The sequence below is a fragment of the Aedes aegypti genome, chromosome 3 (genome assembly GCF_002204515.2).
Source record: "Aedes aegypti strain LVP_AGWG chromosome 3, AaegL5.0 Primary Assembly, whole genome shotgun sequence".
In the NCBI taxonomy this organism is placed as follows: Eukaryota; Metazoa; Arthropoda; class Insecta; order Diptera; family Culicidae; genus Aedes; species Aedes aegypti.
Window position 1 is genome coordinate 182,308,558 of NC_035109.1, and position 15,287 is coordinate 182,323,844.

Here is a 15,287-nt window from a genome sequence, read left to right on the forward strand (position 1 = left end):
TTTTTCGGTAGATACTAACTAAAACAAGTTTTTTTTCCAGTACTCTACTTCTAACGATTATACAACTGCGATAGAAATGCATAGTTGACCTGTAAAATGGTTGAGGCTCATGATCCCATTATGCAATCATCAAAAACTAAAAACCATCTCTTTTGTTCAAATTTATGGAAATTTTATTGAATTTATTTCACTGCATTACAGATAGCAAGTGTAGAGTATAATTTATAAAGAGGTCGGTTGTTTTCCTATTGAAATGAGTTGAATTAGCACTCACTGTTCAAATAAAAACTCAAATTTGTACACTCTTTTCATTCGTACCGTTCACTTACACACAATACCTCATGCACCACCGATTTTCAAATAGTCCTACTTTTTTTTTCAAGGATCCCTACTCCTCATTCTCCGATCACAAAAGCTTTAGAAAAACAGAAAGTTAAAACACGTTCAATGGTAGATTGGAGAAAAGTTCCACATGTTTAGCTGGCAAGCAAGGAATAAAAAAAAAATAGGTGAAATATTTTTCCACGCCATGGCGAACAGTTTCTCAAGGCAATGGAATGGCAATTTGTATCGAAGTGTGTGCCGTGAATTTTCCACTCATGCTACTAGGAGTGGTTATTAGGGTGGTGGGAGAATGAGGTGGACTTTTGTGGCGGATCTTGTACAGCTGAATTATGTGCGCATTGTTCGATTCCGAGTGGAAAAATATAAAACACAGAGAGGGAAAAAACAAACCGATAATAGCCTGTCCGTGGAATGCCGTTTCCGTTGAGTGAAAGCTCTTACCATTATTCTATTATTTAAAATGCCGCGCTGAAAGTTGAGCTTAAATTTTGAAATTTATGGCTTCAGTTGCACAGTAAGAAGACAGGGAACCGTTCTGCTGTTAGGAATATTTGTCACAAAAAAGAATCGTGCTCTAAATATATACAAAATATATTTGCGTTATAAAGATACTTTCGTTGCTGTCTATTTGCCTTTTCAATATAAATTTGGAATAATTTGGAAAAGTAATTTATTTGACGAGTGCTCTTTTTCAGATATTTCTCAATTCAATACCTTAATAGTCCTACATGTTTTTCCTCTTATATAAATCCATCTACGATTGATTTGGTCTAAACTGACTCTAGTAATCTTTGTAGCCAAATGGTCATTCATGCTGATTTTGATTCTGATCATGTCCCTGCTACATTTCAAATATCCCATGAAGCGATTCTCAACTCCACTATCAATTATTTTCGAGCCGACTGGAATATATATGAAACGTATATTGACTCTAATCTAGATGTTAACATTTCATTACAAACATAAGTGGAGGCAATATACGTACATTCCAGCAAATGCAGTGTGGGAAATACAACTTCAGACATGTTCGTGTGATGCTTTATATAATTTCGTATATAACCCAAGGAACACACATGTTATAATTGATGCATATTAGCTCTTATATGACAAGATTTTGTCATATAAGAGTTAATATGCACCAATTATAACATGTGTGTTACTCGGGAATAGTGTTTTGCACTTTATATGACTTAGTTTTAACAAACAAACAAAAAAAAAAGGTAAAACGAGAAGATGCAAGTCTCCACGCAAAGATCTTCAGATCGATAATCATATTGGATTCCACTGTTCCGTTCAGCCACTGTTGAATGACACGGAAATCTGGCAAATATACACACTCAATCTGTTCGGTAAAAATAACTGGGTTTTGGAACTACCGAAAAAGTCAGTAAACTAAAAAAAATGTCAGAAATCTAAAAGCAGAGATTTTTTACTGGAATTTTGCAGAGAGCTTCCTTTTTATATCATATATCGATAAAAAATAAAACATGGTAAAATTTGCTTTTCAATTACGCGTGGCGACAATTTTCATTTTACTGACTTTTTCGGTAGTTCCAAAACCCAGTAAAATTTTACCGATCTCAGTAATTTAATCTAAGTGTGTAAATCCAATAATATAGCTCATCTGCAGGTATTTACGTCTCCCCATCTATACTGCTACCCATGTTCAAAAAAGGTTTTCATCGATACATTTCGTAAATTCTTCAGTTAGCTACAATTATATTAGTAATAATAATTATTACCCTACCAAAAAATTTGTTCACATAACAGATTTTGCTTGTTTGGTAACACCAAATTGTTGAAAATGCAAGGATTCCCTCTATTCGCACAAATTTGGAAGCCATCTAGGGTAATTCGGTGTAATATGCCCCAACTGGGCAATACGCTTAACATCATTTCCACATGATTAGAGCTTTTCACACGTAAATATTATAACATATCTTCATATATGTTCTCTAAGAAGTTTTAACAGTCAATATACATTCCCAAAAAAATAACGAAAATCAGGATTATGGATCAAAATTTTGCATCCTATAAGCAAGCCTCATTGTGAATGAAGTCCATGCTTCATTATTGTATTTATTACAAAACCTTTTACCGGAAGACGACTGCTAATGGATTCTTTTAAGCTTAGCAGGTGGTGGAAATCGCTTCGAAAACATTTCTACACCGTTGTGCAACTTGTTTCTACGGGAGGGGCATACTGCACGGTTTGTTTTGGAACGTTATGATTTGTATCGTTCATAAAAACATCTTGTACCCTATTCAGAAACGATCTAGCACGAAAAACTGCGTGTGAGCATGACCAACTAAATAAACAACATCTTGACATAACAAATTTAAGATGTAATGTATTTGTTACTGTGATAGAGCATTTTTTCCTTAGGGGGGTGTAATACACTTTTTAACCTTACATATATTTTAGGCAATTTCATCATAGCCAATACAACTCCAAACAAATTGATTTGGTGTTTAGTAAGACTTACGCTTATGACCGTGTGTTGCACTTTGTGTGATTTAATTTTTATAAACATAGAAAAGAAACATAAAGAAAAATTCGTGACACAGGCTACAAATTTGTGACAACTTCAAGTTTTTACAATAAAAGTTATAATAATTAATCAGTAAAACGCTTATGTATCTTTTCCTGTGTGATTTTCATCGAGTAAACGTAGGTATGGAGCAGTAGCAGCACCCTGAGTCCGGAGAGGAGAGCAAATACGGTTATACAATTGGATATTCACATCCTCATATGATCTCTGGTTTGCTGGGGCTATCTATCGTCCAGTCAGTTTGCTTTCCTCTATCAGTAAACTTTTTGAAAAGGTCATTGTGAGCAGATTAACGAAAATTCAATTTTTGACGGATTCCGCCATGGACATTCGACCACTCATTAACTTTTACGTGTAACAAACTTGATCCGTTCCAACAAATCTGAAGGCTGGTCTTGCTCTTCCAGACATATAAAAAGCAAGTGTTTGACATGAAGTCTTGATTTTAAAATTAAAAAAAAACTTTAATTTTCCAGTATACATTGTTAGAATAATTCAAAGTTATCTGTCAAATCGTACACTTTAGGTTAATTATCAGAACTCCAGATCTGAAAGACTTCCTGTAAGAGCAGTTGTGAATATAGGCAGCATTTTAGGACCAATATTATGAAATATTTTCACTTCTGACTTACCTGAGTTACCTCAGGGATGTCAAAAATCCTTATTTCCTGATGACACAGGCCTCTCCGCCAAAGGACGAAGCCTGCGTGTCATCTGTAGTCGATTGCAAAAAAGTTTGGATTATTTTCCTTCATACTTGAACAAATGGAAGATTTCTCCTAATGCTTCCAAAACTCTAATAATGTTGTCACATAAACCAAAAGCTCTTTATTTGAAACCTTCAAGTAGACATGTTGTTACGATGAGAGGGGTTTCAATAAATTGGTCAGATGAAGTTAATTATCTAGGGCTCATGCTAGATAAGAATTTAACTTTCAAAAATCACATTGAGGGCATTCAAGCCAAATGAAATAAATATGTAAAATGTATTTTTCCGCTTATTAATGCTGTACTAATATAGACTAGCTGTTGCAATACCAGGAAGAAAGCTCTGCAGATAATTCAAAATAAAATTTTGAAAATTATTCTGAAGCTTCCTTCCTGGTATAGCACCAATGAGTTACATAGAATATCTAATGTTGGAACAAATGTCAAATAAAATAATTAACAATTTCAGGCAAAAAATCATTATAATCTTCTATTGCAACGAATAATGCGTTATATATTCAGGTTAAGTTAGGTTAAGTAAATTGAAAACGTGTTTTTTTATAAGCAGGTGAAATCAACTCACCTGTAATAAATCTGAACTGCTACGGAAAATAAAATGTAATATGTTGTTAACAAATTGTTAATAAAATCTTAAATTTGTTTTACCAAATTAGGATGATAGTATTGTCTAATAACACAGAACACCTAGATATAAGAAATGATTGTAATGTTTGGAATAATGCTAATAAATAAATTTAAAAAAATCCATCCCAAATAAGAGAGATGCACAAAACACAACAGACTCCCACGAAATTAGTATTCGTCCTCCTAGTATCTTAATCATCAAAACAAAGAAAATTTTATCCGTCCTAATTCTTATGATATCACGCAGTATTTCAAAGAACTGTCTTCCACTTTGCTGGCCACGCCAAAAGCCGAGGCTTTTATCTCTGCCATGCCAGACAGTGCCATTTATATGGCAAGCTTGAATTTAATGGTTCGCGGGAAACTTTATCCGCCATTAACACTGTTGGTGTACTTTTGTCGTCACATCCATTAAGTAAACGTTGTAGGTTACGGTTGTCCGGAAAAGCTCCATCGCACCATGACCCAAATATGGTGGTGCTTATAAGGAAAAAAGTTTCACTTTTATATTTCTCAAAACTCAACTGCCAAATGCTCCATCCGCTAATGCAATAAACATATCATACGGAAAACTCGATTACACTTCTGCTTATGTTCCGTTTCCTTTTCCGGAAAATCTACCATGAAATCTAGCGTCCGGTAAAGGGCGGAGAGAAACTTTAAATTAAATCGCTATTGATCAAATATTTTCCAACTTTTCCAATTGCACCCGAGCATTGAAAGGATAGCGCAATGCAGCAAACAAAAATGCATTAAAACGGTATCCCTTTCATGAGAACATCAGCTGGAAGAGAAGAGCGTGTGTGCCGTTCGACTTAGAAAACGTGCTCTCAAACAGATTGCAGTCTTCGAATGCACTTGAAATCGTATTCGAACATCCTGAATACATTTTACCCCATCCAATCTTGTCGGTCTCTCAAGTTTGACCAAAAAGTATGGCTGTTTAAGTTTCAGTTCTCAAGAGCAGCCATTATGCAGTCTCTGATGATTGCTATTCTTCTTTGAAGAAGTTCTCCACCGTAGCGACGTGGCTACCGGCAAACATGAATTATGGAAACAGGCCATCCTTTTTTCAGCTGAAATATTTTATATCTTATGGACCATCACTCTGTTCAAAATAACCTTATCGGAAAGTTTACTGATAGAGGAAATGCGTTTTTTTGTTCTTCTATTGAATGGTACTATGAAAGAATTAAAAAAAATAAATAAATAAATGATAATATCAGTTTCTCAATTTCTATCCTTCTTGTACAATGAAGGGCTGAAAGCCGTATAGAATCAAAATCTATAAAGTGCATACAAATGGTAGGGATTTTGTTTGAAGTGGTCGGATTCAGGATCAATTCTTAGGTGTGCGAATTTCAATCCCGCACGGTACCAATATCATGCTGATTTCTTGGTTGCGGTTGAAATATTGGCTCAATATAGTCCGGGATATTAGTCTATCTGTGAGGGAAACACTACCTACAAAAAGGAAACAAACACTGGCAAGAAAGAAGCTTCATTCCGTAGGCTGACGACTAACGAGAGATATGCATTAGCAGAGAATTAGTGAAGCAATTTAATGACAATTATGTGTATTGCTTTTTCCTTCCTCAGCCGGTGCACGGGAGAGTTCCGGTACTCAAAAGTATCCAGTGATGGTGTTCGTCCACGGGGAGTCGTACGAGTGGAACAGTGGGAATCCGTACGATGGATCCGTACTGGCCAGCTTCGGGCAAATTTTAGTAGTTACAATCAATTACCGATTAGGAATATTAGGTTCGTATTGGTCTCATTGATAAATTCATTGTCTGTAACGTCTAATATGATTCCACAATTTCCTCCTCCATCCACAGGGTTTTTAAATGCCAATATTGACCGGTTCTCGAAAGCGCCGGCCAATTACGGTCTGATGGACATCATTGCGGCTCTCCATTGGATCCAGGAAAACATCGAAGGCTTCGGGGGTGACCCGAGGAGCGTCACTCTGGCCGGCCATGGAACTGGAGCCGCGTGTGTTCATTTTCTCATAGCATCGGCTGCCGTGCCGGAAGGTAAATTAATAAATTCGTTTTACTTTCCGCCGATACGCCCACGGTCACTGTTGTATCATTAATATTTATCGGAATTGCATAAAAAGGGATTACTGCAGCAGAAATAATAAATTACGCAGTTAGCCTTTTGATTTCACAGAAAAAAATGAACTGATATCATAAATTAATTTCAGTCTGCTTGAATAGTTCAAAGTATAGAATTAGCAGTATAATTCATCCAAAATTGAATTTCTCGCTGATTGTAATATTTTTTACTAAAGTTTGAAATGAATGGTTTTCATAAAGTTGTTCAGAGTTGCTTTTTTACCAGGGAAATTTCAAAAATTACGTGCTACATACACTCGTTTTTGGTTTCTTTTGACAAGCAGTCTTAGAAGAAAATTGTAATAGTCCTTTTTTTTTTGTTTATTAATGACACTTTACACCTGAAGGGTGCATTCGTGTCAAAGAAGAAAAGATCTAGTATATTTATTTACAAATTCACATATAACATTCACCTAACATTTCACATTTTACCGTACAACCCTGTATCATGTAGATACTTTAATAATTTTTCATTGTTTTCCTTGCTATTGTTCAAAGCTTCATTCAGGCTAAATGAATCCATGGCGTATTTTTGCCTTTCTTGTTCATGTTTTCTGCAGTACAGAATAACATGCCGCATATCAAGTAGAGCTCTGCAACAGTCGCAGTTTGGTGGAGGTTCATTTTTTAGGAGAAAAGTATGTGTGAGCCGGGTGTGTACAATTATCAGTCTGGTTGGGACGCGTTGGTCACCCGCAATGCCACTGTCTAACCACCTTCGCGTATCGTGTTTAACCTCCCTCTCAGCTTGTTGTCCCTAGTCTCGAACCACTGGCTATTCCACCGGTACCGTATGGCTTGCTTTGTTGCTCTCAACGCATCTTCGCCGGGGATGGGAGTGTCGATAGTCGGTTGCTGCCTTGCTACTTTGGCCAGGCGATCAGCTTCGTCATTGCCGGTAATGCCGCCATGTCCCGGGATCCAACAAAACCTTACATTTTTATTTCGTACTATGTCCTCGATCTCTTGAATCCACGGATGCTTGGATGCTCCTGCCTCCAGGGCCTGCAGGCAAATGACTGAATCCGTAACTATCGTCATTTCGTTCCGGATGTTGGGGATAGAAATATTTAATAGTACTGATTACTGTTCTATATTTTTATGTTTCTAAAAGCTGATCATTGATTATTTGTGGTAACAGACAACTAAAAAAATCGCCACTGTTGCTTCACAAGGTCTTATCTGACTTGAGCGGTTTCTCTTCATCGATCGTTTCTGAGTAGTGTTTAATAATATTGTCGCTTGCTCCTGCGGGGGCGAGCGACGAAATCAAGATCACTCGTGCCCGTTTCGCAGAGTGAGTGCAGTTACGGAAAGCTATCAGTAATCTATTTTCTTGCACATGCATTCATATCAAATCATATCTTAATCGTCTACCAGAAAGAACGTCTTAAATAATCCTTTCCTGTATCCAACCTCCCAATATTTTTTTATGGATTGAAAAAAATGATTCAGTCGCAAAACCCGTCAAAAACTCGGGAAGCCCAAATGTTGTTTACGTTAGAAAGGATTACTATAATTTAACCAGACTAACAATTATTGCCGTGTGTGAGTAAACTGTGGAAATACGAGACAATGAGTCAAATAGGTGAGCCAACTCATCCATGATTTTTTGACTGCTGAGTTACGTGATTGACAACTCACGCATGAAAAATCTCAAGCATGAGTTATGAGAAATTGAGTTTTTTCACAACACTCGTACAGAGGACTCAACGGCTTCCTTAAGGTGAAGATGAGTCGAAGCCAAAACTCAAATTTTCAAGAGCACGAATCTGAAGAACCGAACATCCGTTCAGGCTGAAAACTTAATCGATTGATCACGAGCTGGTAGTGACCAATCGATTAAGTTTTCAGCTCAATTGGGTGTTCGGTTCTCCAGATCCGTGTTCTTGGAAATTTGATGTTTGGCTTCGATTCATCTTCAGTCTAAAGCAAGTATCGCGTCAACAGTTCCTTCTCGTCCGTGATTGTTTGTTATATTGATAAGAGCACCAGTAATTACACATCGAGGATGCTACTGATCATGAGTTGCGTCTGTTCGTTCCCTGTGTGAGCTGTTTTAACGAAGTAGCAACTGCGAGCGGTCAATGATACTCATACTCAAGCATGGGAAACATTCACTCAGTTTTTGCATTTGCCTCACTCGCTTTCACGCACAATCGGGAGCGAGACTGCCGTTTCTTTAATCAAGCCGAACGTTTCAATTTCTGCTTCTTCGGCGAGCACTAAGCGAAACAAGAAATGACAACTGATTGAGTCACTACCGATTCCGAAAGCCGAAGGCAACCAAAAGCAATATCGAATGATTGTTTACATTCTGATTTCGTTCGAAAGCATTCGGGTTTGAGTGCTGATGAGCGTTCACTGTGATACATACTGTGATGCTGCAATCAAAAGAAGATCATCGATATGTCGGCTTGTGATCGTTGTGAAATATCCACCAAATGGGCCGATGAAGTAATCACATGCATGGGATTCTGCTAGCATATCGTTCATCTCAGATACACCAACTTTGAAAAAAGTATCGACAAAGCCATAGACGACTTACAAAATTTGTTCTAGATGTGTGACGAGTGCACGAAGATTGTTTGCTCCCAAAACACTATCTTATCTGTCGGAAACTCTATCAATGAGCTGAACAAGAATCAAGAAGTGGCTAAGGCTGAATTAAAAAGTGTGATGACGAAACACAGTGAACCAATTGCCCATCTTTCTAGCCGCTTTCAATCGACCACTCCAACAATCGTGGACTATGTCAGTCATCGTCCACTTAACCACTAAACCTTTACTCGGAGGAACAAAATCTACCGATGATGTTAGTATAACAGAAAAAAATATTTAATTTTCAATGTGATGTAAACTGAAGTCTACTGTAAAAATAAATCAAATTCGTGTGTTATTACAGTATCATGTAAATTTAAATTATTATACATTTAATCTTCAACTAAGGATAGTTGAATATTACATGATCGTGTAAATTTAAAGTGAATTGAATTGAAAAATAATGGATTGGATGGATGTAGCAGTCCGCCACAAACTGTTGACTCTTCCCTATGGCACATGACCGTTTATTATAAAAATGTTCGAGGTATGCGCACAAAAACCCCTAACTTTTTCCTAATCACGGCAGCTTGCGACTACGACATAATTATACTCGCGGAAACCTGGCTACACCCCGACATACACAACTCCGAGCTGACTTCAAATTATACAATTTTCCGGTGCGATCGCAACAGCCAAACCAGCTTCCTTCAACGTGGCGGCGGCGCACACTGGGGCAGATCGCTGTTCTCGACGGCCAAAATCTCTAGTACTCTGAATATGTATCCTAGAGGTTTGGTGACTTGGACAGTGGCGCGGGAAGTGGGTAGGACAGGTAGGACATGTACTACGCATAAAAAACCTGGGTAGGACAGTCAAAGGGTTGTCCTACCCACGATTCCATTAAAAAAATAATAAAACAATAAAACTATGTATCATCTGTTCAATATACAGTGATACCTCCATGAGTCGATGTTCCATAACTCGATATCGACTCATGGAACCATACTAAAACCATAATTTCATGGTTACTACGATGGTCCCCTCAAACAGCTTTCCAAAGCATTTGTTTCCACCACTCGATATTTCCATGAGTCGATGGTCCCTTCAGATATCGACTCATGGAGGTTTGACTGTACATAGAAACTCGATCAAAGTCGTACTTATTCTTATGAAGAATGATAGACACGACAATTTTCGAGGGAATCTTTAGAGAACTCCCTAAGCAGACTCTCTAAAAGTTCTTGGCTGATTCAGATTTGCCGTAGAAAGTTCTGGAGGTAGCTTTTAGTAAGTAATATTTAAAGCAGATCATTACAGTTTTCTGAAAGATTTCTGTTTTTAGTGGTATATTTGATGGAATTTCTGTGCGATGAAACATTTTTTAAGAATCCAATGTTGGTATTAGCTGGGTCACTTCGGTGGAAGAAAAAACTACACATATTCACAGAATTTTTATTGTTTATCAATTTGTTATTTAGGAAATTAGAAAAATCTCACTGGTTGTAAATACAAGACGTTTGGTCTATTTTTTCAAATTTGTTAGGAAAAAAAATATTTTAAAGGGATATAAATATAAGGGATATTCTTTTTTATATGATTGAAAACACAAATTTATCCAATGAATGATCCTAGAGAGAGGCAACTGGTAGAGGAGCCGGCCTTCTGATAGAGACAGGTCTGGTAGCAGGTTTTTTTTAAGGGACTCCCTATTTTAATGCAAGTCTCTAAAAAGTCTCTTTTTTTAATGTGAAATCTCTAAAACCTCCATTTTAACCAAAATGGTCTCCAAACCTTTTTTTTTCCTTATTCTGCTTGCATTCAATCCAGATGCAACATTTTATAGGCTTCAGAGAAACCTTCAGAGACTATAACAGGCCCAACAGGCTCTTCAAGAATTTTGTATCAGATTTTCAAAGGATGTTTAGAAGAATTTGAATCTTTGAGAACTTCAAAGCTACTTCATTCAGTGATTTTCTCAGGTATAACTTTGATTTTTTTTGTCCACCAGATATATTTTCACTAATCCTTCAACGAACTCTCCAGTTGTTACTCTTGATTTTTACAGAATTTCTCCCGGGGAAATCCTTAAAGGTTTATTTCAGAGTTTTAGAAAAAAAAAAACATAGCAGAGGGATTTTTCAAAATAACTCTGCAAGTAATCCTCCGCTGTTCATGTGGATTCCTTCAACAATTCATCCACGATTCCTCCCAGAAATCCAAAATTCCTTGAGGGGTTCTTCGGAAACAACTATTTTTTTCTAGGAAATTCTCCAGTATTTCAATTAAGTATTTCAGTTTTCCCAAGCATTTTTTTGAAAGTTTAACAAAAAATTGCCAAGCAATATTCAAATGTTTATTTAAATATACACACCTGTTCATGCTACAATAATGTTTCCAATAATTCCTCCGAACATTCCTACATAAACTTCTATTAAGATTCTGTCGTATGCTTTTCGATAAATTCCTTTAAAGAGAAGAAGGAGTTACTCCAGAGATCCTTGTTCATTGGGGTTACTTCAAAACTTACACAAGTTTTATCAGAGGTTATTTTAAGATTTTCTTTGGAAATATCTCACGGATTTATTTTTCGGATTTATCTCTTGAGCAATTACTGAAGGTATCTTTAGAGAAATCCCTAGTTGAAATCTTGTATGAATTATAAAAGGCAAATTTATAGGAAATCCTTAGAAATTCTTGGAGGAAGAAGTTATTGATTCAATTTTAGCTGTTTCGACCTTGGAGAATATTCCAGGGAAAACTATGGATGAATCACTGGATAAAGTCTTGTAGAAGCTAGGGATATCTTGAAACATTTCTCAAAGAATTTTTAGAGGAATTATGTTGATTTCTGAAATAATCTTTGGAGAATTTTCATTTCTGTGGTTCTCCTAGCGCATATAGGTTGAATTCTTATAGTGTCCTTAATCAAATTCTTGGAGAAATTTGTCGAATACCTTTAGAAAATTCCAGAGTGAAATCTAAACGTTTTATCTGATGAAAATCCTAGAGAAATTCCTAAAAAACATACAGTTATACGTAACTACAAAAAAAGTCTTAGATGTTAGCGAAATGTCTGATCTGATGCTATGAAGAATCGAATTTTTATCATCTGGCTTATATTCGGTTTCCTTTCGTTCCCTTGATTCATGTTTGGTATCTTTTCTGCCTCTTTTTGTTTCAATTTAAGTCTCTTTTTCCTATTTTTAAAGCACTCAGGCGCTACCAGCTCTGTAAAGACGAAAAGCTTTCTTGTGATAACGACTGGCACGAAAATGAGGAGATAAGAAGCAAACGAGTGTCAGTAAAAAAAACTAGTTTTAAGAAAATGTACTGTTTTTTCAACCATTTTCCATTCTATACAAATTGCATGGGAGTCAAAAACCAACAAGCCGGTCTTCTAAGAATTATGTTATTTTTCTCTGTTGAGCGGAAAATTCACCTGAAAATATCGTTAGAATGCTTAGAAATAGTAGAAATTCCTCTTCTCAAAACCGACCAAAATTTCACTTACACCCCTTTGCGTTTGAGCCCCGCAAATATAGTAACTTTCAATTTCCAGTCTAGGATTTCATATGGTTAAAATTTTTCTTAGCTTCACTGTGCAAAAAATAAATTGCCACCGTTTGTCCTACCCATGATTTCGAACGTGAACGCGCCTCTGAAGTCACCGGATGCTTCCAGAGAGCATTGAGAAATTTGAGATCGCTCAATTTTGATTTTAATCGCTATGATTTCGTAACATTGAATCAAATTTTATCATCGATCAATTGGTATAATATGCTAAGTAATGAATCATCTGGCGAAGCAGTGGCACTTTTCTGAACCAAAATGTTTGACGTTTTTCGCGATGCTGTTCCATACAAATTCAAGCATCTTAATCTAGCACTCAAACTGCCATGATGGTCACCTGATCTCTGGTATTTCCGGAACGTTTTGCGTTCCCGAAAGTGCTTTTCCCGTTCGAAGTCCTACTAAGAGCGAGAAAACCTCAAGTCTCTTGAAGTGCGCTATAACGAGTGCCAAATCTTGACTTTTCAAAACTACATAAATCAAGTGAATCAAATTTGAAACACAGCCCATCCAGTTTTTGGTCTTATGTAAAAACTCGTAAATCGAGCAAACATCTACCCGAGAAAATGTGTTACTGTGGATCGTCCGCTACGAATTGTAATGAGTCGGCAGATCTTTTCGTGAACTTCTTGGGCTGGTTGGCTTCCATCGTCCGCAGTACTGACGAAGGCATTTCCTTTGTAGTTTCCGCCTTCATTGGCCATTTAGGTGGTTGTCGAAGTGCTGCTTTCACCTTTCGATCACTTCACGCTCATCCGTCAAGGCACTCCCTGCACATCTCGGCTCCAGGCGGCGTTTCTTCTGCCGAAAGAGGGAGCTGCTGTTGCCGTTTCCATCTATAACGTTCCACGTTCTGTCGTGTCTCTTGCTGCAGCATGACCGCCTGCGCTGCATTCTTCTCCTCCAGAATCTGCCTACATTCCTCTTCGAAGCAATCGATCCGTCGACTACGTCCCACGTATCCGTTGATGCTCTCAGCTGCATTGTTGATGACTGCCTTCACTGTTCTCCAGCACTCCTCAAGAGGGGCTTCATCCAGCTCACCCTCTTCCGGTAATGCAGCCTCTAGGTGCTGCGCGTGTACAGCTGCGACATCCGGTTGCTTTTAAGCCGCTCTAGGTCATACCAGGACGGCCGTCGGTACCGTACGTTGTTAATGACGGAGAGTTTTGGACGCGGTTTGACCATCACCAGATAGTGGTCAGATTCAGTGTTAGCGCCACGATGGGTCCTGACGTCGATAATGTCGGACAAGTGCCTTACATCAATCAGAACGTGGTCGATTTGTGGTTCTCTCTGCTGTGGTGATCTCCAGCTGTATCTGATCGGAAAGTTGTGCTGGAGGTTTCTTGAAGGTGCAAAAATTAAACAGTCATATGCCGTACGCGTTCGTGAGTCGGTGTTAATCTGGCCTACCTAAGTGTGTAAATCACCTATGTTGATTTTGATGGCGTGGCTTGGGCAGCTACTAGCGTTCTAGAAGCGCGTTATATGTGTTTTTTCAATGTGTTTTTAACCCGTATAGGCCTGATAACCATGGCGGTAAACGCGCAGCTATTTAGCAAGACCATGCTGAGGGTCGAGGGTTCAAATCCCGCTGGACGAGGATTTTTTCGTAAAGGAAATTTTCTCGATTCCCAGGGCATAGAGTATCTTCGTACCTGCCACACGATATACACATGCAAAAATGGTCAATCGGCAAAGAAAGCTCTCAGTTAAAAACTGTGGAAGTGCTCATAAGAACACTGATCTGAGAAGCAGGCTGTGTCCCAGTTGGGACGTAACGCCAGAAAGAAGAAGAAGGCCTGAGTGAAAGCAAAAATACTCAGACCCACACCGCTCTCAGCAAAGTCTTAACGGGATAAATGATTTCGTCAGTATACTGGCACACATAACAAGTTTCTAGAAGTGGCCAGAGGAACTCGTAAATGTTCATGTAGCCGGAGTTATTCCAAAGAGTTACTGGGTCAAGTCGGGTAAAAAACAGCTGTTTTTTTGGACATGCCAAGTCATATTTATTTATTTGCACTGAAATCCATTTGAATTTGCATAAATCATTAAGATCTGATATTCATCAACATTATAAATAAAGAGTTTTGGACTGTTTGGAATTTACTGGATGTGGCCACTAGGACCTAAGGATTTGTTGGTTATTCAACCGTTTCAATTCTCGAAAAATGCAAATCAAACATAATAGTTCACTAAAATGCGTTTCCATAAGCTTGGCATGGTTAGATATAAATTGACCACTTTATCGTGAATACGAAGCTTCCCGGAAACCCGAAAACGGTCATTTGTAGGATCAATAAAATGCAGAACTCATGGTTATCCAATTCAATCGTTTCTCAAAAGGTTTACACTGATGCGATTTTCTTAACCTTTTAATACCCAACTACGCCTTTTGACGGGGTACCTTCTGGAATTTTGTGTACTTTTTCCTAACTCGGAAATCAAAATGATTCTATTTTGGCTTAAACTTCGGGCCATCACACGCATATTAGGAAAGTTTTTTAAGAGTTTTGAAACATTTTTCTATTTTTGGAAAATGTTTGGAAAATTATATTTTTCTATAACCTACAAATGCCTGGGTCTAATTTAACGTGTAATGTAAAACGTTGTACATTTTATATTTTTCTATAATCAACCTATCACAGAAAAAGAACCTGGTTGAATTTAAATAGTTTTAAATCGATTTTTCCGTTAGTTACACAATAAAATATTTACCAGAAAAAAAAAAGAAATTTTATCTTTTCAAAACAACTGCAAAAACTCAATTTTTTAGTATTGTCAAAAATCGGTACCC

At 37.4% G+C, this 15,287-nt stretch overlaps 1 protein-coding gene across 1 annotated transcript in view; it reads left to right on the forward strand.

The window, feature by feature from the left end:
• Positions 1-15,287, forward strand: part of LOC5577226 (neuroligin-4, Y-linked) — a 214,513-nt gene that overhangs the window by 109,123 nt on the left and 90,103 nt on the right. Inside the window, exons 3-4 of the mRNA XM_021850222.1 lie at positions 5,850-6,011; positions 6,089-6,286. Coding sequence (XP_021705914.1) covers positions 5,850-6,011; positions 6,089-6,286 — 360 coding nt within the window. The remainder of the gene's footprint in view (positions 1-5,849; positions 6,012-6,088; positions 6,287-15,287) is intronic.